At 36.7% G+C, this 24,027-nt stretch overlaps 1 protein-coding gene and 1 long non-coding RNA gene across 2 annotated transcripts; one reads left to right on the top strand and one right to left on the bottom strand.

Moving 5' to 3' along the window:
- Nucleotides 1-1,884: 1,884 nt before the first annotated feature.
- LOC115433860 (uncharacterized) lies at nucleotides 1,885-16,927 on the bottom strand. Its single transcript, XR_003937436.1, has 3 exons — nucleotides 16,916-16,927; nucleotides 12,116-12,119; nucleotides 1,885-2,001 (listed from the first exon to the last, which is right to left on the bottom strand). It is a non-coding gene; the product is annotated as an uncharacterized LOC115433860 (long non-coding RNA).
- gclc (glutamate-cysteine ligase, catalytic subunit) lies at nucleotides 5,881-20,977 on the top strand. Its single transcript, XM_030155413.1, has 16 exons — nucleotides 5,881-6,030; nucleotides 6,819-6,931; nucleotides 10,317-10,499; nucleotides 11,974-12,087; nucleotides 12,304-12,362; nucleotides 13,518-13,654; nucleotides 13,827-13,901; nucleotides 14,205-14,321; nucleotides 15,458-15,596; nucleotides 15,673-15,785; nucleotides 15,883-15,975; nucleotides 16,498-16,602; nucleotides 16,691-16,772; nucleotides 17,093-17,202; nucleotides 18,242-18,362; nucleotides 20,208-20,977. The coding sequence occupies exons 1-16, from the start codon at nucleotides 5,881-5,883 to the stop codon at nucleotides 20,387-20,389; spliced, it is 1,893 nt and encodes a 630-aa protein (XP_030011273.1). The 3' UTR covers nucleotides 20,390-20,977.
- The last annotated feature ends 3,050 nt before the right edge of the window (nucleotides 20,978-24,027 follow it).

The raw sequence follows: 24,027 nt of genomic DNA, 5'->3' as shown, positions 1-24,027 counted from the left end.
CTTGTTGGAATCAAGATAATGTTATCTGTAGGCCCTAATGGACAAATAAGGGAAAATAAATACCTGCACATGAGCAAAGATCAATAGTAGCATAATAGGTAGGTGATTTCTGCCAAAAAATAACAATAAAAGCAAACTTTATGATTAAGAAAAGCTCAAAGGGTTGGAGCAGCTATGACACTGTGAGCACAGTTCATAGAGGAGAGTCTTTATATAGGACAATAAGTAATAGTTGAACCCACTGTGGAATTAGAAAAGTTGAGATAGTTGAGTCCCTACCTTGTAGATTTATTGATTGAAACAGACACATTAAGTATTCTAAAGGGAAGCACTACATTATTATTTGTGTTACTTTGCTTTATTGGGAGGTTTGTTGCATATCTATGATATGAAAATGTTTTCCCTGTAATATTTTCAAGGGTGGTGAACAGCACAGCAGAACTACCACCAACTGCATTCTGACTCAAATGTCTCAGATGCAAGAATGCATAAATTTGACTTGTGGGGGTTTATTTTTAGAATGTGGTAACAGGTCTGAACACTATTATCAGCACTGAAGTAGGGTTATCAGTTCAAACTCGCCTGCTTTGTCATTAAGAGTGCATACATTGGCGCTGAATGTGAACTTCATGCTACTTTTTACAGTACATTTGAAGCTCTTTACCTGTAGTTAAGCTATGGTAATTAGAGTTATGCTTTGCAACAACTGATTTTCCTATTCTGTCTGCCAAAACGCCACCTAAGGTTGGATTATACAAACCCTTATCATAATTATTTACCAAACTAGCACATTGACCTGTGAGGGAACCACGGGTTCTAGATCCTCTGATACAGTTCATTCCTTTACTTGTGGGTCTGATCAAGTGAAAGTAAACCTCAACATGAAAAAGTACATTTGCACACATCATTTATCAAGTGGGCTCATTTTTTAGGTAAAGATCTCTATTTTAAGGAACTGTTATTCTTTTTAAAATACCACTTACACAGTACAGAAAAAGTTCTGAACCCTCTGCTAGGCTGCGTTTAATTAACAAAAAGACATGCAAAAGACTGTCTATTACTTTGAAAAATTAAAATTCTGAATGATGAAGTTTGTGAATTTATACACAGGTCAGATTTAAAAAGATTATCTGTGAACTGTTACTGAGAAATTACTTTTTATTTGTAATTTACCTCTATCAGTATGAACCACCACAAGTTGTAAATAACACAAGGTTAGTATTAAATACATTAAACAAAGCATTGTGATTATATCCGGCTTGTTGTTTTAAAAAAATAAGTCAACATTTTGGGTGATTTATACAATGGTAAAGAGTCGTCCATGTGTTACTATGGCAACCTGTCCACGTGTTACCACATTCTCATGACTTTTCAATATTTTACTCCAAAATTTATTTTCAGCATAGTTGACCATAATATCTAAACAGTTTTGTCCTACGTGGTATAAATTTCTGTCGAGAACCACATGTTTTGAGTGTTTGCGTAAAGCTTAAAAAATTGATGTCCGTTTCAAGTCCACGTGTTACCGAGCAGTAATTTGACATTTTTCACCAAAAAATTGTAGCTCCCCAAATTTTGGTTATACATAATGTTAAAGTGCTTATAAATACCTAGTCAAATATGTATAATACATGCATATAACTTACTCTGCTTACATGACAGAGAATGTTGAACAGGAAATGTGTTCACATGTTACAGCTTGACAGAACCTCTGTCCTAATACTGTTGGATCTCAGTGCTGTGTTTGACGCTTTGACCATAGTATATTACTGGACCAACTGTAAAACTGGGAGGGGGACTCTCTGGCACAGTACTAGACTGGTTTGCTTCTTATCTGAAAGATAGGGGCTTTTTTGTGTCAATAGGTAATTTTAAATATGAGCAGAGAAAAATAACGTGGAGTTCCCCAAGGTTCCATCCTGGGACCTCTTTTATTTAATATCTACATGCTTCCACTGGCTCAGATCATAAGACACAACAAAATAAGCTATCATAACTATGCTGATGACACACAGCTTTATATCTCAGTGTCATCAGGTGACCATGGTCCCATACAGGTCCTGGGTAAATGTATAGAGCCAATAAATGAAAGGATGAGCCACAATTTCCTTCAGCTTAACATAAACAAAACAAAGGTAGTTGTTTTTGGACCAAAATACGAGCGATCAAAAGTCGGCACAGAGCTCTGTTACAACTAAAAACCAGTTGTCAGGCCAGAAATCTGGGTGTAGTCATGGACTCAGACCTCAACTTTCAAAACCATGTTAAGACCATTACAAACACAGCTTACTACCACCTGAAGAATATCTGTAGGATTAAAGGACTTGACTCAGTAGGACCTGGAAAAACTGGTTCATGCATTTACCTTTAGTTGATTAGACAACTGTAACGGTGTCTTTACAGGTCTGACTAAAAAGTCCATCTAACAACTGCAGCTGATCCAAAATGCTGCTGCTCCAGTCCTCACTAGAACCAAAAAAGTTGACCACATCACACCAGTTCTGAGGTCTTTACTCTGGCTTCCTGTCCCTCAGTGGACAGACTTTAAAAGACTTTGTAAAGCTGTGAAAAGTTCAAGGCTCAAATACATCAGTGACCTCCTTTTACTGTATGAACCATCCAAACCGCTCAGATCCTCTGGCACAGGTTTGCTCTCTTTCCCCAGAGTCAGACCCAAACAGGGAGAAGCAACTTTTAGGTTTTTTTGTTCCACACATCTGGAACAAACTACCTGAAAACTGCAGGTCTGCTGAAACTCTCAGTTCTTTTAAATCAAGGTGAAAGACTCATTTATTTACAGCTGCCTTTGATTAGAATAGTTTTTTTCAGTTCAAACCTGAAACTCACAATTTCAGGTTCAACTCACAATTTTAACTTGATTGATTTAACATTAAATTGTTAATTTTAGTCTGTTCTTTTAACTGTCTTTTATTCCTGTTTTAATTTCCATCATTATTTTTTATCTTTTCTGCACTCTCCTCTTGTTTAATGTTTTATTCTCGGTGATTTTAATGTAATTTTATGCCTTTGTAAAGCACTTTGAATTGCCTTGTGTATGAATGGTGCTATATAAATAAATTTACCTTGCCTTGCCTTGCACTTTAAAGTTGAAAGCAGCTTTACTGTCAATTCACCATCTGTACAAGATTTAAAGAAGAACTGGAAAACAGCTGGTCTTGAAGCCACATACAGTACATCCACATAGAAAAATGGTAAGCAGCAATTTTATAAAAATACAAAAACATACAGTGCTTAAGAAAGTTTATAGAGACCATTAAGGATCATGAAGTGCTTTAATGCAGACTCTTTAATTATCAGAAAGCTCTCAACATTTTAGCAGCAACAGCAATGAGGAATATCAAACTGAACTCACCTTTTTATTCCCAAATTTGAGCCGGCTCAATGGGTTCAAATCACAAATTAATCAAGTGCAACATTCAACCACTAAAACAAAATTTTCTGCTGAGGAATGCAAGTAAATAACTACAATATGACATCTTAATCAAGAAATAATAATGCAGTTCACTGTTTTTTTTTCTTTTTTTTTCTATTTTTTTGTAAAACAGTAAATACGGAAAAGTCATGGAAGATGATAATAATTGTATTCTAGCATTAAAAATACCATTTTGGTTAAAGAGCTTCTTAAAACAAAACCTATCAGAAAATTTGATAATTGTACTTTTTGGTAACGAAAACCAATAAATTATTTGTTTTTGGACTAAATCACTTTTTAAAAGTAGCATTCTACAAGAAAACAAGATATTTTGCATTTTCTCAATGAATTTAATTTAGGGCAGCTGTGGCATAAACCTTTCATTGGGTGACGATATAAAGGCTTTAAGAAAACCAAAGGCTAAAATGTTCTTTTTTCTTACAGTTTCAAGTTAGTTCCAAAATCCAAAATGTTAACAATATTTTGCCTGTTACTAAATGTTTTGCACCTTTGTAGATCCACTATGATCTGTATGCACTTATAAAAATGTATAAATGATAAATTGAGGCATAATTTTGTTAAAATTGCACTTATTTTTTTCAAAGGAGTTTCAGGTTGTTCATGGTTGCTCGGTTTATTCAGTTTTTTGTGTAAAGATAGCTAGTAAATATAAACATTCTCATAGTTTTACTAATTCAACATTTTTGCTGTAATACAAAGAGAAAAAACTTGGAGTTGTCATTAATTATAGGTTCTAATATTGTTATTTTATTTTTTTGTAATTATCTTTTTATTATTATTTTTTCAGTCAGCATCATCTTAGCATTTTACATAGTTTACATGACTTCTATGTGTGTAAAGAAAAAAAAATAAACAAAAACACAAAAACACAAAACATACTCAAACAGGGGAGCATTGACAAAAATAGTAAAAGTATACAAAGCAACCCAAAATATAGTTAAAGGGAAATAACACATATATTTCACATTCCATTCTTTTCCCCTCTATAAGATGAACATTGAGCATTTAAAGTGTAGCACAAACCCAGGGTTTACATGGATCTAAATGTACATTACTCTGATCAAGTAAAATCCGCTCTTAATAGTCTTATAAAATCAACCCAGTTTTTCCAATACTTTGTAAATTTGTCTGAATCAAGTCTGACAGACAAAGTCAGCTTCTCCATCCTATAGATGTCACGTATAATGTCTATCCAGTTCTCCATTTTTGGTGCATCCTTTTTTAGCCACCTCCTAGTGATGGCTTTTTTTAAATTTTTTTTTTACCTGCGACTGACAATATTCTGAATAGATATTTACCCTGTGAATGTGTTATCCCCTGGTTCTCTTTTCCCAAGTATATACAGGGTGTCCCATAAGTCTCCATACATAGGAGACATAATACATTCCATACATATATGGTTCTAACATGTATTTCTTTATATTTCTTCTTTATAGTTCTTCAGCAGACACGCATTGAAATGTGTTCCCGACAAAATGGCAGTCATATAGAGCATATTATATAAATAAAAATGGTTTATGTCAAGAAACGTTTATTTTTCCTATGTATGGAGACTTATGGGACACCCTGTAGATTCAAATGTGAATGGAAGTTGGACTTTGAAAATTTTCTCCATGCTTTTCTTCAAAGCCTGCCAAAAAGGCAAAATATGAGGGCAGTCCCAAAACATATGAAAATGATTGGCTTTACTTTCACCACATAATATTGTTATTTTAATGGTCCGACCCAACTGACATCAAACAGATCTCATGTGGCCCCTGAACTGAACTTAGTTTTCACTGCTGATAGGATATTGTTCTCGACAGTACTTGAACGCACCACCGGCAGGCTTTGATTGGCAGGTCAGTGGGCGGAGTGGAGTCAAGAATGCTGAGTCATTACCATGACGTCGCACCGCTCCGCCTGACGGGGTCACGTGTGTCTCGAGGGCAGCGTAAAATGAGGAGGGCGTACATATATGCAACGCAGCCTGACTCTGTGAAGCAGATTGGTTTGACAAAAACCGACCTACTACCGGTTCAACCTCACTGTCATTCCATCACAGAGCGGCACGCTGACGGGTTCAGTCCGTGGTCGTTAACCGCGTCAAGGCTAGCCGGCACTCATTAACTCGTCGGTTGTTTTGAGGCATTAGCATTATCAGCTCATGCGTTTGCTTTGCGTTGCTAACGTTAGCAAGTGATGAGCAGGGGCCTTCCTCTACTGGATGAACGGTAAAGGTTACAGACAGTCCACGCCGTTTAACTACAGACCTGAAACCATCCCGTGGAGTCCCTGAAAGCATCTTGAGGACCCACACCGTGCCGCTAGTTTGCGCCGGGACTTCATGCTAGCTCCGTGCGAGTTGGACTAAGAAGCTAGCTAGCACAGACTCGGCGTGCAAGTTCAGTAAAAGCAGCATCGGGGAAGTGTAGCCTGTCTGTGCGATGGGTTTACTGTCACAAGGGTCTCCGCTGAACTGGGAAGAAACCAAGAAGTGTGCTGACCACATCAGGAAACATGGCATCATCCAGTTTCTTAACATCTACAACAAGGTGAAAGATCGTCAGAAAGATGTGCTGAAATGGGGCGACGAGGTAAGACCGACAGAAGCAGATTTTCACCTAAAATCATCTAACATGTGGAAAATATGACTTCATCTGTCAGACATGATGGTTGTGTATGATGTAACAGCTGTGTTTTATTAATCAGGGGGATGAAACCACTATTTTATTAGTGTAGAATTAAAACTGAAATGCTCTTAACTTAGAAAAAGCAGGTCTTAATGTTCAGGTGCTGTTAGGTTGGATAAAAGGCCTGTTATGCCTACTTATAAGTGACATAACTGATCATGACACCCCTGTTTCACTCAGTTTTTTTAGATAATGGCTCAAACTAAAGATGCATTTTTATTCTTTCTATTTGTCCAGTAATACAAAATAATATGAGGCTTTATTCAACCACTCCCTGGAGAATAAACTTCAAAATAAAGCCTTCTATTGATTTTGCTCATAAGCCCTTTCTGCAGAATGTCACACTAATTTTTATTTCCACTTTTTGCCCACTGGTCCACAAATGTCCGTGTGCTGCAGCTTGAACAAAGTGTTTTGATTTCCAACAATGTGGAATGCTGTTGTTATAGATTAATCCCTCTTTCAGACAGGGGATTACAGGGTAGCAGAGTCAAAGTCAAGGAAACATAACTGATGAATTGGAATTGATGTGATGGCGTCCCAGTCTGATCTTGAAAAAGGTGTCTTTTTGTGCACCGATTGAAAACCTTGTGTAGAAGTTGAAAGAGTGAAGCTCTGGGTGTTACGCAGTGTTTTTTTTTTGTGCGCCAACGCGACTCGCATGCTGTTTGTTTTGAATTATTTATTTTCAGGTCGAGTATATGTTAGTGGAGTTGGATGACAAGGATGAGAAGGTGCGACTTGTCCTGAATGGTGGAGATGTGTTGGAAACTCTCCAAGAGCAGGGTGAAAAGATAAACCCCAAGTAAGTAAACTATCCACACATGTCTTAACACTCAGCTAAAAAACTATACCTTAGTACACTATTAAACTAAGACAATTACTTGAGATTATTGTGTGTTTTATCTGTTGTGTATCTCATCACTCACGGCCCAATTTAGCTCATAAGCACACACTATTCCTCATTTGGGTGAGAAGTTACTGCCTGAAGTCAATCATTGGAAAAATTTTGAGGTTTTATTCCTCATCCTTTTCTAAAAATCATGTCATTCAGTCATTCCCACATCTGCAGCAGTGACAGTGTGATTGTTTTGTGTCATAATGAGGAAGTAGAGTGACTTAAAAGTTATTCATATTAATGATAATGACTTGAAGCAACACTGCAGAGTTGATAAAAGACTAGAATGTGTTTATCACACACAGGAAGACTTTATTATTACACACCCAACCTTCATCCACAGAAGTTTATTTTGGAGGGTGACACAGGAAGAAAAACAGTGATTGATGATAAAACAGATATTTCATTAAACAAGAAGTGAGTTCGATGTATTGATGCTCAACACATGCTTTGTAAATGTTGCTGTCATAAAGTATTCTTAGTCTATTTGTTTTTCCTGCTGCTGGTCAGATGATTTTGTTGTTTTGTGAAGATGTTACGAACAAATATGTGTCAGAGTCTTGTACAAACCGGCAGAAGCCTGAACACCACTAGACAAAAAACAGATTTAAACTGGTAGTTGTATACTGTCTTTAACAATATGATTAAACTACTAATTTGAACAGTCAGTCTAGTAAAATCAGATTTACAGATGACTTTTGTGGTAGTGTAATGATAATAATAAATGTCACAAGCTTCATTTGTGTCGCAGTTATCAGAATGGTGTTTTACAGCCAACAAAAAAATAAAAAAACAAGCAGGCAAAGAGAATTTAACTCTGATAATACATAGTCAAAAGACGTTCAACACATGACATAATGCAAACATTGCAAAGCAATGCATACATTAACGCTTAAAAAAAAAAAAAAAAAAAAAAAGAAAGAAAAGCGATATTGTACCTGTGCACTGTTTGCAAATGTGTGAAAAGGGAAGTCATGTATATTTCTAGTATCGTAGCCTTAAGTTTTCCTGTCAAGGCTGAAGCTTTGAGCTGTCATCACGAACGCCATCAGCTCATCACACCTAGATCAGTCGACTAGGTTTCATTCTGATGTGTTCCTTCAGGCTTCACTTTGCTTCCTCATTCCCAGTGTCAACCACTCCGTAATGTTCTGACTTTATCTGGGTTTTTTGCCAGTTTTGAGGCTGTCTGCACATGAAAATAATGTGTCACTGCACCTCCGGTTTCCTCTTGAGTTACTTCATGTTAGTTTATTTTAAATTGAGTGTAAATTAATGTGATGTTTTTCCCGAGGAGAAAAAACAGGCGAAAACCTTGCAATTTCTTAAATGACTGACAGTTTGGAAAATTAGTAACTCTATGAGGGTAGGTAAGTTATAAATGAACTTCACTTAAAGTAATTGACGAACAGTCTTCTTATGACCAGTCCATGCATTAACTAAGTGAATAAATAATTTCAAAGCAATTCTTCTAAGAGCAGTTGCAACTATCACATGTCAAAAGATAGAACCATGACTCACATGCGTATGTTTTTTGTTTTTTAAATCAAGTTCATATTGTTAGATGGTTTTCACTCCAATTTGTTTCTGTAAATCTGTTAAATGCATATTTTGAAGTTGCTGCATGCTTAAAAATGGTTATGGAAGCAGTAAAATTCACAAAAACATTTTAAAGCACAATTGATGTAAAACAGATGTGATTATGAAAAAAAAAATTTTTCTTTATTTTGCCAATAGTTTGGACAATTTCTGATTTTTAATCCACTGTTTTTGCTACATGAACTGAAAACTACACTTTAAAATAGCCTTCCTTTTATTAAAACTCCATGCCATATGTGACTGGGGAAACACATTCACAGCTAATATATCACAAGCAAACAGGTTGTGTGTCTAGGTTTCATTGTGCAGGAAAAATCTTTAGAGGAATAATCACAATTTTGCTATTCAGGTGTTTTTCGTGATTTTTGAGAGAGCCTCAGTTAATCATTTTAATTCTATTTATATATATATATATATATATATATATATATAGATATAGATATAGATAGATAGATAGATAGATAGATAGATAGATAGATAGATAGATAGATAGATAACTCTACTTTGAAGTAGCTTTTGCCTCAAGGCCCTTTTAGATGGAAAGCTACTTCTTCTACTTCATTTATTACAGCCATGTGTAACCCCATTGTAACACACCTTAGTTTACTCACCTTAAACTCTTAATTCATTTTCTCTTTTTTGCAACTTTACAAATGTTCATCTCAAATCATATGAAAAGTAGTTGTAATAGGTGAATAGAGCTGCTGAGAATGACTCCCATTAATGATGGGTAATGTAAACAGACAGGTATTTATTCTAACACACCCATTTTACTCACACAGATGTTTTTATTTGGTCAAATGAGACTGACTTATTGAAAAAGGAACAGTGTTGACTGAGGACAAAAAGGGTTTTATTTAAACAACAAAAAAAAATCCGCGTGATGTTGACATTAGTACAGGCTGGAGCTGCTCAATGAAGTTGTTTTCATGGTGGAATATAGAGGTAATGTGATATTTTTTTTACTGGTAATTTGCTTTTGCTGTGACGCTACTGCAGTTATAACTAATGTGTTTATTCATTGTATGTTTTTTTATATAGAATTTACTGGAGCAGAGGCAGTGTCTGAATATGACTATTGATTTTTACATCTTTTTATTCATTTATTGTTCATATTGCATGCAGCAATTGATGTGCAAGTACTGAAGGTTACAAAAACACCATCTAAACTTTAAGAGGAGTTCACACTCTGTTGGTTTCACACATAAAGGTAATGTATGCTGTTTTCCCGGGGGCACATTTGACAGTGAAAACAGTCGGAGTTCCTCCTGGGAATGCTGTTGTGCAAGCCCGAACCGTCAGAACATTTCTTTAAAAACGTGAAGAGGAACTCTCTGCGGGCAGTGGAAATGTGTTTGTACAAGCTCGTGAGTGTTTTGTTTTCTATCTGCACATGACGTCGGTCTAAATCTGTGGAGCCGACTTCACCCAGGGGAAATACCAGTGGCAGTGGGAATAGTAGAGCCGATGCATTCCTCATTACTGCCCCTCTGTCGCACAAACCAAAGAGCACACTGTGAGGCACTAATACATTGCGTTTGTTTGCTGTGCCAAGATTATGGGCAACCTGCGATAAAGGGAAAAGTAGAAGGTCAGTTTATTTAATCAGAAAGGTTACCGAGGTAGTGTTTTCCTTCTGCCTTAATGAGCCTCGAGAGTGAGATGTTTCCATAACATATTTATATTTTCGCAGTCACCCCACGCTTTGGAGGCCTGAATATGGCAGCTACATGATTGAAGGAACTCCAGGGCAACCGTACGGCGGGACGATGTCCGAGTTCAACACTGTGGAGGGAAACATGGGGAAGCGACGACGGGAGGCTTCATCTGTCCTGAACCACAACGAGACGCTCTGCACCATCACCTCATTCCCAAGGTACTGGGGTTTATGCTGACCTCGTTTTAACCTGCTTTCATTTGTTTTAATGAGGGCTGGAAGATGAGGCCAAAAACCTGATTCTTTGTTCACTTGTTCATTTATTTTGCCTAGTGTGGACACTGATGTTACCAATTTTCTCTTTATATCAATGTTTTCTATAAGATAAGATAAGCTTTTATTAGCTCAACACCAGGGACATTTACTGTGATGACAGGAAAACACAATTACAATAGGAAAAGCACAAACACTAAGAGTTAAAAAAAAAATGCATCTTTATGTGAAAAGTACTTAGAGGTAAAATAACAGCAGCAAAATTGAAAGAATAAAAGATAAGAGTGATAAGTGAAAGGGAATTAAGAAGAGGGAGAGAGCCATGTCCACAGTTCCTGCTTTGTACAGGTTTGGTTTTCTTTATTTTTATGTAATGGCTACTGTCACAGTACTGTGGCGTGAAATACTGGTTGGTGTATTGCCACAGAGCCAATCATATGATCCGAATTCTGCACTCTGAATGTTGTCTTGGTGGCTGATTTATATTCAGCAAAAACCAGGGCAAATTCCTCGTATGAGGCAAAACAGTCGCCACTTGTCATGTTGTTTGCCTGCACTCTGAAACTGCAAGTGTGAATAGGTGCACAAAGCAGCTTCCTGTAACCGGATAGGCACACGGCATGTGTGATGCTTATTGCCACAGTACTGTGGCAGCAGGGTGAAAGGTTACCAGTTTGCGCATGATATATCGAGGGCGCTGATAGGCTCTGTGGTAATAGACAAATGAGAAAACAGTCCCACAGTACTGTGGCAGTAGCCACTTCATTATTATTTTTTTTATTTTTAAAAACCCACTGATTGGCAGTGACTGGAGAAACATATTTACAGTGAATCAAGGGTTTTCCTTAGGTTTTTGAGAGGGTTAGGTGAAGAGATGGGAGAGTTTGTTGTTGTCATGCAATACATTGGTACTCTTTTCAATAAAAAATTGGACCGATATTCTTACCATATGTGTATAAACATGATAGGAACGATAGACAACACCCAAAAAACTGGTGGAAAAAACCAGCTAAAGATGTGCATTTTAACCATTATATTTAAAAAGTCATTTAATGTTTTACACATTGATTTTACATTAATTTGTACGACATGGATATGAAAATGGTTTAAGAACTGCACTGCAGCCTTAAACTTGTGGAGAAAACCTAGGAATATAGTTTGACAAATAAAGAGATTGTATTTTGATTTGTTTTTGAGCAAGAAATGTGTCTAAAAAAGGTTTTGTCAGTAATTGAATTGATTTTTTATATAACCAGCCTGAATAGCAAATGTGAAAATCAGAAAAACCTCATCCATATTTTGATGGAGCAGAGTTTTTACACTTTCATAAAACCATGGTGCTTCTTGTTGATTGTAAAAGCAGTGAACATTTGTCTTGCATGTGTTGATATTTGACCTCTGATATTTGATATTTGTGTAGGTTAGGTTGTCCAGGTTTTACCAAACCAGAGTGCCGGCCGACACCTGTTGAGAAGGGAGTGTCGAAGTCACTGTTTTTCCCAGATGAAGCCATCAACAGACACCCGAGATTCAGGTTGGCCTCAATAGAACACAGACTGGACTTCACTGCATTGTAAAATGTGGCAATAAAACATTAAGCTAAAGCACTCTACACAGTAAACATAATGCAACTATACAGGGTCCTCCAGTTCCTTTCTTTTGGAATGTACTGTTTATGGAATGTGTTCATTTGTGTGTTTTATTATTTATTTATGTACATTTATTTATTTATTTTTCCTTTTTTTTGTAGCACCCTCACCAGAAATGTACGTCACAGAAGAGGAGAGAAAGTTGTGATCAATGTGCCAAGTAAGGAATAAACACCATCGTAATTCAGTTAAAAGGGCTGTATGTAGTATTTGTACTTTAAAATATTTTTTTTAATTACCATTAGAATGTTTAGAATAAAGAATTTGCCAAAGATGCCAATGTATTGGATTGTACAGATATAAACCGAATATACTTACACCCAGGGTCTCATGGATTTACGTGACCACTAGAGGGAGTAGTGAGTCAGTCTGCTGGTCTCATACTCCAATAGTCGTAGAAGTAGCAATATGATAAAAGCTATAAGCGCTGCTGTTGTTTTCATCACTGGACGCAGCTCTAAATGAAAAGAATAGAGTTTGATACTGAAATCATGGCGTTTCCTCTACACAGTGGAGTTTCATTATGATGTTCATGAAGGTATAACATTATTAAGTTTTCCATTTGCTGATCCTCAATTCAGATTAAACTGAGATGTTTTTTACCTTGTTTGGATGATTGAAACCATACATAGTGCAGCTGCAGAATTAGAGCACAAAACAAGGTGATTTTGATTTTCATGTGGCAGTTTTCTGTCTGAAAACAGAGCTATATGTAAACTAACAGTTGACACAGCATGTGAAGAAAAAACTTAATGATACCTTTATATATGTGTGGAAACTATAATTTTTATACTTTTATTCAGAGAGTGATACACTCTGTGGGTACATAGCGTTGATTTGTTTGTGATTTTGTTCATCCTAAGTGTGTACATGACTTCCCCCTGATGTTGAGAGCTTAAAATATTAATACTACATATAATCCCTTTAATGAGAATTACTTCAATAGGAAGTATTTTCCATCAGGATTTTAATAAAAGTGACCTGTAAGACTTATTATAAATGTATACTTTGATAATTTCTTAATTGTATGAACAAAGACCAGTGAAATATTTTAAAACGGTTCATTAATGGCAGCATTACAACAGCAGAGTACAAGAACAGTGGAATAAGAGTGAAATGATCAAGAGTATTTAAGATAAGTAGAATAAAAAATATAAAAATAAACATACACTATGCATCTGCCTATCCACAACTCGACAATAAAACTACAAATAATCTCTTAAGTACGGTGAGTAATTAACAGTAAGTGACTAAAATTATTGTATAGTCTAAGTAAATATCATAATCTCAATAAATATCTTGGTTTACGTTTCAGTCTTTAAAGACAAGTGCACTCCGTCTCCTTTCGTGGAGGTGTTCCCTGAGGACGACGGCGAAGCAGCCAGAGCGGTTCTGCCTGACCACATCTACATGGACGCCATGGGCTTCGGCATGGGCAACTGCTGCCTGCAGGTATTGAAGAAGCAGACAGAGCACGTGAACTGTCCCTTTATTTTCAGACAATGAAGTAAATCAGGTGGTGCAACAACCTGCCGTCATTTGAATTTAGTGGAGCTGGAACTTCACGGTCACAATGAGTAATGTATAAATGCACTTCAGCATAGGTTTTATTGTGTTTTTGAAGGTTACATTCCAAGCTTGCAGCATCGATGAGGCAAGATACCTTTATGACCAACTAGCAACATTCTGCCCTATTGTGGTGAGTAGATAAATAACACTCGTTACCCAGTGTTATGGTTATTTACCTGACCTCATTTTTAGAAGGGCTGTTATATAACTACTTATGCAGGCCTTTACTCAGATCATTTTAAAATAGCCACTGCATGAAGAGCTTATCACTGTTCTCCAGTGGTGAGTAAGGTGTTCATGTATGATATTGTCATGGCTTTGTTATAATGGAGTCAGACACAAAAGTCTATGGTTTTGTTTCTTCAGTAATGGTTTTTATCTGCAAAACTGTTTGAAGCACTTCTGTTAAAGTCCGTGTGCTCTGTTCTATCAGATGGCCCTGAGCGCCGCGTCACCCTTCTACAGAGGCTATGTGTCAGATATTGATTGTCGCTGGGGAGTTATTTCCGCCTCAGTGGATGACAGGACACAGGAAGAACGTGGACTGAAGGTGAGCAGATGGCCATAAAAGTCATGGTAGTCATTTTATAAACACTTAACATAGGTATAAAAGACAGGGACAGGAAGTTGTTACAAAAGGGGCACCATCTTGGGTTCATTTAATAAACAAGATTCTCAGCCAATATGACGCTTATGACACTTTCACCAGTTGTGACTGAATTTGGATGAAATGTGCTGGTGTAAACATCGAAGTCAGTACATTAGCCCCTTTTACACAGCACTTCTGTTATGGGAATATTTCGCCTTTATTTCAGAACGATGCCAAAATGGTGGGGTCATTTGGTCCCACTCTGTCACGGCTCTGTAAGGCCTCTGAAGGTAGTAACAGAGCCATGATAAAGGTGGAATCATGATTCCAGAACATGCCTCTCTCTGCAACCAAGGTGTTGTTTTGATGAAGTTTTGCATGTGCAACCCCCGCGCTGGGGGATTTAAAAATGAGCACTGGCCATCTACAGTAAACAAACATCAATACAACCAAAAAGATGTCGAACTGGGGAGACGCTGAGGACCGCGAGCTGTTGTCACTTCGGGTGGAGGACTCTATTCATGCTAAAATTTGTGGAACAGTGAAAGACTCTGGAGAGGTTAGCAACACCACTATGCTCAGGGTATTTCCGACGTGCAAGTTATACATCACACTATACACTGCGCTGCATCCCCGTCCCTTTGATTCCAGAACACAGGTCTGCTGTGTAAAACTCCAGCCTGTCTCCCCTCTGTTACTCCTTTGGCTCGGCTGTGGAAATCAGTCAATGGTGGAAAAAAGGTGGAATCACCATCTCACCTTTTTTTCAGCATCTCGGTAAAAGTGGCTGCTGAGAGAGCCACCTTTTTTCCCGAGGCTGCTCATAAATGTCATGAGTTCTGCTTTGCTAAAACCTATCTGATCATCCTTGTGTAGTCATGCAAATAAACAGCAGAACAAACAAGTGAAAACATAACCTCCATGGAGGAAGTAGAACTAGAATAGTAGAAAAGCCAGTCTTTCCTTGTGCTGGTTATCGTAAACTCCACAACACCTTAGATCTTTGTTCAATCTTTTATTTTGACTTGTGTGAAATTTATCCTTCAGTGTGTAAAATAAAAATAATAAATCATTTCTTTGTTGTTTTTTTTTCGCAGCCGTTGAAAAATAACAAATACAGAATCTTCAAATCAAGGTATGACTCCATCGACAGCTACCTCTCCAGCTGTGGTGAAAAATACAACGACATCGATTTGACGATAGATGAGGAGATCTACAAACAGCTGCTGGCCGGAGGTACTTTCATTTTAATGAATACAGACATAGTGCATTGGATATGTTATCAGAAATAACTAACCAGTCGTGTTTATAGGAATCGACAAGCTGCTGGCTCAACACATAGCTCATCTGTTCATCAGAGATCCACTCTCTGTATTTGAGGAGAAAATCCACCTGGATGACGAGAACGAGTCTGATCACTTTGAGGTGAGTTTGGCTGTTTTCACCTGAAGAAGACATTGGATTGGTTAAAGTGGTCCGTGCTTCATGTGACGTGCATTTATGTAACTTTGTCTTCAAACAGAACCTCCAGTCGACCAACTGGCAGACGATGAGGTTCAAACCGCCGCCTCCGAATTCTGATATTGGCTGGAGGGTTGAGTTTCGTCCCATGGAGGTACAAACCACTATAGCTGCTGATTTATGGTTGCAGGGGTCCCATGGGGTCTTACAAAGTCTTAAGTCTTGAATTTACAAATCTGTGTTTAGTACCTTAAAAAAGTCTTTAAAAGGTATTAAATATGACATGATAGGTCTTAATTTATGTTGCCGTAAACTTGTTTGCTGTTTAAATGTGTCTGGGAAATGTCCAAGCTGCAAAGAAATTAATGTCAGTCTGCTCAGTTTGACCAGTTCCAACCCAAAAATTTATATTGGAATTAGGAGGCAGTTATCGCTAAGTTGGCAGCCTTTGGTGAGAAGTGAGTGAGGGAAATGGGAATCAAGGCACTGGAGTAAATAGATACATTTTCCTGAATTCTAGGAGTCACGAATTTTTGCCAGTATGGCTGTGAAATAGGCATTCAATTCTGTTCAAAGTAGTTTTCAAAAGTCCCAAATTTAACTTGTAGAAACCTGTAGGAGCCCTGTTGGTTGAGTTATGATTGATAGTTTTTACACAGTGTTTGTTCTTTTTCAGGTGCAGCTCACCGACTTTGAAAATGCTGCCTATGTGGTCTTTGTGGTGCTGCTCACCAGAGTGATCCTGTCCTACAAGCTGGACTTCTTAATTCCATTGTCAAAGGTGCAAACAGCAGTTGAAGCTTTTTATTGATGCGTTGTCAAGTCACGTGAATTGGCGTCTAACAACAGAAACACTCATGTTTCAACAGGTGGATGAAAACATGAAGGTCGCCCAGAAAAGAAATGCTGTCCAAGAGGGAATGTTTTACTTCAGGAAGGACATCTTTAAAGGTGCGTTCAACAGCACCTCAACAAAAGCTTGGAGGTGACAGTTGGTCATTGTTGGGTAAAAATCCCATAATTACCAAGTGGTCTGAGAAGAAAAGGCTGCAGAGATTCATTCCAACACAGTTTTAATTACTGTTTACAGCAACATGGCAGCTCCCATAACCATGATATTTGTCATTTTTCTGTAACAACACAAAATAATGTCATAAAGAAGAGAGAGTTGCAAAGGTGTATTTCTACATTCTGGCATGTTTTCACTGACTTCCACCTCCTACAGTTTTAATATAATCAGAAGCTATTATATTTTTACTCTGCACCAACAGGCTGCAACCCAGGCCTTGATGGCACCGCTTCTGCACAAAACGGCCTGGAGACGGACTGTGGCAACGAGGAGTACACGCTGATGAGCATTGACACAATCATCAACGGAAAAGTAAGGATCGCCTCCCACTTTATTAGTATTAGTATTATTACCCACCCCCTGAAGGGGAAGCAGTGGGTGTTGTTTTTGGTTCAGTTTGTTTGTTAACACTTTAGCAACAAAACTATTGGTTGAATTCATACCAAGTTGGGTTTATACAGGGGTTGGACAAAATAATGGAAACACCTTCACCTCAAGATGATAATGCCCCAATCCATACAGCTAGAATTGTTGAAGAATGGCATGAGGAACATTCTAATGAAGTTGAGCATCTCGTATGGCCGGCACAGTCCCCAGACCTCAACATTATTGAGCATTTATTGTCAGTTTTAGAGATTCAAGTAAGACGTCGATTTCCACCGCCATCGTCTCTAAAAGAGTTGGAGGGTATTCTAACTGAAGAATGGCTTAAAATTCCTTTGGAAACAATTCACAAGTTGTATGAATCAATACCTCGGAGAACTGAGGCTGTAATTGCGGCAAAAGGCGGACCTACACCATATTAAATTATATTTTGTTGATTTTTTTAAGGTGTTTCCATTATTTTGTCCAACCCCTGTAGATTCCCAGTGACCCAGAATAGATGTCATAACATTTTTGGGAAAAGTAGATCAAACTTCAAATTTTGTGAGAATTTCTAAAATCTTTTCTTTTCCCATTTACTTATAATGGACAAAATTTCAAATTGCTATAAAAACATAAATTTTAACTGAATTTACTTAAAACATTGCAGAGGTATGGAGATAAATTTTAGTGATGGCTTGTTTTTGAAAATTTTTGTTTAATTTTTAAACTTCTTTTCTTCTCCCATTTACTTATAATGGGCGAAATTTCAAATGTCTATAAAAACATCAATTTACTTAAAACTTGCCACATAAATAATTTTTATATTTAACAAATATTGAATATGGATGAAAGAGTAGATCGGTGTCAAAAAAAGCAACAGTATGTGCGGGGGGGAGAGAGTGTTGTGCCTGGCAGCACTTGTTGTTGTTATTATTAGCTTAATTTTGTCATTAATATAGCTCGTATGATTTTGTTGTAATAATAGGAGGGAGTTTTCCAAGGCCTCATCCCAATCCTTAACTGCTATCTGGAAAACATGGAGGTGGACGTGGACACCAGGTGCACCATTTTAAACTACCTGAAGCTCATCAAGAAACGCGCCTCAGGTAAAGAAACACTAACGGACAGCATGACGACACTAATGCTACATGTACACAGCAGGGAAAAGTGGCCCAAGTCTGACTTTTTTGCCCATATATGACCGATGACAGTCTGAACAGCACAAACCCAATTCCTCTTTTTTTTTTTTTTCCAATCAGACCCAAACTACTTTCATATGTGATCTTAAATCGGATACATATCTGATGTTTTGCAATGCAACTTCAGTTTGAATGGTCATGTTGCATTTCATTCAACTTTCATGTCATTGAAATGCAACAGACATCACAATTCTGCACTGGAGAAGGCAAGACCCATATTTCCTTCCTTAAAATGTGCTTTGTGTGATATCGCTTCTTCTGCACTTGCAACGTCACTTCAGGACTGTATGGATTCTTGACTGTGTAACTGATGTGTGTATTTACCTGAGCACCTTACACAATGTTAAACCAAATTTCATTGCACAATAGTATTTGCATTGACAATAAAGCTGTATTCTTATTCTTAGATTGTTCACACATGAGTCTGATGGCAGTCACATTTAAATTGTAATGAATGAATGAAGTATCAAGACCTGCAGTGGGAACATAGCATAAGATTTCTTTATTTTATTATCGATTGTATTTTGATGGACTTTTAAAAATCTTTTCATTTTATTTCAATTTGCTCATCACCAAATACATGGTATGGAGCACAAACATTATGTCATAACAGAAAAAATAATATCCACTCAATAATAACACAGTTCATTGAAAAATAGGTAAAACCCTTTTCAAATATGCCCGTAATTTTTGGATTGTTTTTGGTTGTTCGGACTGAAGAAGCATTGTAAGTTTGTACATTGATGGATGCTGTGAGTAGTATTTTTGGCAAATACTTTTGCCTAAATTCAATGACCTGTACACTCAAATAAAACACAGAATTCATCTCCCACACAACCATTACAGCACAAATGACACTCTCAGACTTCTTTCCAAACCTTTGTACAGGGTTTATGTCGGTCATTAAAAAGCATTAAAAGTCATTAAATAGGTTTGGTGAAAATTAGGGTCTTTAAATGGCATTAAAAGCATTAAATTTGATGTCCAGAGGCATTAAAAAATGAAATACACTTGATGGGAAAAAAAAAAGCATTGTTATTCATGGTTTATTTTGATTATATAAACATGTAATAATTTTGGTCGTAATTATAGTGTGATTAATAGGCTGACCCCTTTAATTGGCTCTTGTTTATGGCCTATGTAAGCGTGCTCATTCCCGTGGCGAAAGAGTGGAAGGAATATTAGCAAATGTCAGAAAAATGGGAAAATGCAAGTTTCAGCAGAAGTGATTGGAGGAGGAACTATTCAGAACCTGCTTAAAGCCTGTCGAAGGTAAACCATTAGAAAACTATATATAAAACTGTATCTGCAGTTGGACGTGGGCATTAAATCTGTTTAAAGTGGCATTAAAAAGAGCATTAAATTAAATTTGCTGATACCTGCAGAAACCCTGTTGTATCATCTGGTGACTTTAGGGATCCTTCTATTTAGAGCTTCAACCGATTAATCGACTCAGTGATCCGAAAAAATCATTCAACCACAATTCTCCTGAATCAAAGCTTTGTTTCCTTCATTTCTCTGCTGTTAAACATTGGTTCCACTGTTGTGTTTCACACGGACGCTTATTGTGACGCACAAAGAAGCTTCAATTCAGGAAAACTGCAATAGAATATTTCCCTTCAATCAATTCGAGTCGATTAATCGAAACGGGACTTTTTGTATTGACTTCAAGCACCTAGTCGATTAATCGGTTGCAGCTCTACTTCTATTCGTGCAGCTTTGACTCAACGTTCTCTTTCGGACTTCCAACAGGTGAAGTGATGACCATGGCCAAGTGGATGAGGGAGTTCGTCGCAAAGCACCCGCAGTACAAGCAGGACAGCGTCATAACCGACAAGATCAACTACGACCTGTTCCGAAAGTGCGACCGGATCGCAAGGGGCGAAGAGCAGTGCCCCGAGCTCTTAGGAAACCCTCTGAACAGGTTCAAATGAGGGGGACGCAGCAGAAACGCATCTTCAGCATGTGAAGAAAGACCAAACGTGAGGCTCAGAAGGAAAGCGGTCCAATCTCAAGAGAATGCAAAACAGCATGTGTGCGTCATGACGAACACACCGGCATAAAATGTATGTACATATATATACTGTATCAGATTTTTATGATTACACAATTATTTTAATAGTGTTAAGACATACAAAAGGTTGTGTAATAGAAATCAGATGTGTATTTATTTTTCTCTGGAAATTAAGCCTGTGTGTGTGAGAATGTAAATGTAGAAAAGAGTTGTATAGTAGTCTGCTTTTAATCCTGTGTTCTGTATATACTGTACTTCTGCTCTTGAAAACATTAACACTGTGTATGTTAACTATTTTTATTTCTGGATATGAGCTTTCTTTGCATTTGGTAGCTTCTTATGTTTGTACGTTTTGTTTTGTTTTGTTTTTTTTCACTTTTAAGACATCTGTTTGCTTTGCTCTGCTTACATCGTAGTTGGACCTTGAAGATAGTGTTGCATTCAGGTGAGGATGACGAACCATTGTGTGCAATGTGATGCTGCTTCAAATAAATCTGTACAACTGGAAGGCAGTGCTGTGCTGACATTTCACACGTTGAATCGGTTGAATTGTTTAGTTTGAGCCACATGGGTCTTCATCATCACTAGGGGTGTGTATTGGCAAGAATGTGGCGATACGATACAAATCACAATACTAGGATCACGGTACGATATATCATGACACTGTTAAAAAGGCAATTTTTTGTTTGTTCTGTTTTTTTTAAATGATTATTTCCTGGAAGAATTTAATTACACCAGAAATGCACAAATACTAAACACATTTTTATTTGATCACAACAGGATCTAATGCTATATCACAAAATGTTCCTGTGTTAAATTAGGTTTTACAGACATTACAGATTAAGCTCTTGCTCAAATGTTCATATTCTATTAGTTCATAACTTGCATCAGTACATTATTTTTGTGCAATCCCAACAAAGGAACTAACATCTACCTCTCAGACAGTAAAAAGCACTTTAAGGATGCTTCAAATAACCATTATTTAATAAAACAGTGTAAAATAATAAATAAAATATAAACAATAAAGAAAACCAAAAAACCTCCGCCATATCTGCATTTGAATAAATACCTAAAAATATCAATACAGTACTTTTTAATAACGATACAGTATTGTGAAATGAAATATCGTGATATATTGCAGAACTGATATTTTCATGATACTGTTAAAAAGGCAATTTTTTGTTTATTTTTTTTAAATGATTATTTCCTGGAAGAACTGAATTACACCAGAAATGCACAAATACTAAACACATTTTTATTTGATCACACCAGGATCTAATGCTATATCACAAAATGTTCCTGTGTTAAAGCTTAAATTATGTTTTACAGACATTACAGATTAAGATCTTGCTCAAATGTTCATATTCTCTTAGTTCATAACTAGCATCATTACATTATTTTTGTGCGATCCCAACAAAGGAACTAACATCTGCCTCTCAGACAGTAAAAAGTGCTTTTAGAATGCTTCAAATAACCATTATATAATAAAACTGTGTAAAATAATAATTAATAAGATATAAACAATAAAGAAGACCAAAAAACAAAAATGAACCTCCGCCATATCTGCATTTGAATAAATACCTAAAAATATCAATACAGTACTTTTTAATGTCGATACAGTGTTGTGACATGAAATATCACGATATATTGCAGAACTGATATTTTCTCACACCCTTAATCGTCACCGGCCCCCATGAACATGTCCTGAATTCTTAAGTCTTAGCCTCAAAGCAGCAGTTTGACATTTTTCTGTAGTCACCGGTTACATGAAACGATGACGCCTGGAGGGGAGACTCGCCGTCATCTAGCAGATGACTAACAGAGGCTCGTCTGTTCTACATCACAGTTCACCCTCAGGCGTTTATGAACGGACAGGCCCCAATCTGTGGGAAAAGAAGTTGCTACAAGTGGTATTTTGCCGTCAGTTAGAGTTCAGGAGGCTGATGATCGGCACTGACCCTCTTTTAAGACTTAACTCCACCTCAGGGTTGTTATGACACGGATATTTCAGTTGATGATTTATGATTTTATGTCGTAGCATAATTGCACTTAAAGTGTCTTTATCGTGTTTATCTTTACATTAACAAACATCAGGTACATCTATTAACTTTTATTGGATTTTTTTTTTTTAGTACATAGATATACTTTATTTTTATTTGTTTTATCAACAGACATTACAACACAGAAGCTAGGGGTCACTGGTTGAACACAAAATATTTAAATGACACACAGTAGTAATTATGCTCTTTTTTGTTTATAGTCCAGCCATTTTCTGCAACGCTTTATGAAGATATGTTCCTTGAGCCGTAGGTAATAAGTCAGTCTTTCCATAGAGTAGATTTCCTCTGTTATAGCCACTGATCCTCACAGGGTGCATCAGTTTTGAGCCAGTTCCTTGTAATGGCCTTTTTGGAAGCAATTATAAGAATTTTAAAGAGGTAATTGTCTTCTTTCTCTCATACACAGGTGTCAAACATGTGGCCCGGGTGCCAAAACCGGCCCGCTAAAGGTTCCAATGTGGCCCGCAGGAGGAATTTACAAAGTGCAAAATGCAAAAATTACCCTGAAGATATTAACAGTCAAGGGCATCAAACTCAAAAATAACAGCATAATAACCTAGAAATAATGACTCCAAATTTTCTTCTTGGTTTAATGTGAGAAAAATAATATGATATTATGCCTCTAAATAATGGCAACACCATATTTTTCTCTTTGATTTATTGCAAAGAACATTAAATTCTGATATCCTTTAACAATAAAACGTCAATAACCTGAACAAATATGAACAACCTGGAATGTCTAAAGAAAAATAAGTGTAATTTTAACAATATTCTGCCTGTTTTGTGTCTTGGTAGATCTGATCTGTAATGCACATGTAGAAATCATAAGTTGAGGCAGAATATTGATAAAATTGTACTTGTTTTTCTTCAGAAATTTCTTTTTTTTTTTTCAGTTATTCACATCTTTTTTGTTTTGGATAGAAATAGTTTCATCATCTAATGTTATTATCTAATGTTGTTATGTTTCGCACTAAAAAATTTGAAGTTGTCATTATTTATAGGTTATTATGCTATTATTTCACTGGTCTGGCCCACTGGGGATGAAATTGGGCTAAATGTGGCCCCTAAACCAAAATGACTTTGACACCCTTGCTCTAATACATCTCCAGGTAACAGTCCCAGCAAAAAAAAAAACCCAAAAACTTGGGGTTATTAGGAATAATGAAAGTAACTTTTATTGGATTTTAGTCATTTTTTGTTACCTTTTTCAATGTTCTTTTTATTGGAATCTATGAAAAATAAATAAATAAATAAAAGTGACAGTCATACAAGAAAAAAAACAATGCTTTTGGATTTTCTATATAACATAAATACAATACCCACCCTATAAATTCTTGGGTAATGCATCCCAATCTGAGAATAAACAAATAGAAGCAATAATATTAGAAGATATGGCACTCATCAGGCATAAACAATTAAACAAAAAGAAAACAAGGGTGGAGTTGGTCTACGAGCCAGATTTGAGAGCAAGTAAGATTTTAACCATTTTACTGCTCGT

The sequence above is a fragment of the Sphaeramia orbicularis genome, chromosome 15 (assembly GCF_902148855.1).
Source record: "Sphaeramia orbicularis chromosome 15, fSphaOr1.1, whole genome shotgun sequence".
Taxonomy (NCBI): domain Eukaryota; kingdom Metazoa; phylum Chordata; class Actinopteri; order Kurtiformes; family Apogonidae; genus Sphaeramia; species Sphaeramia orbicularis.
This window is presented reverse-complemented; position numbering and strand designations above follow the sequence as displayed.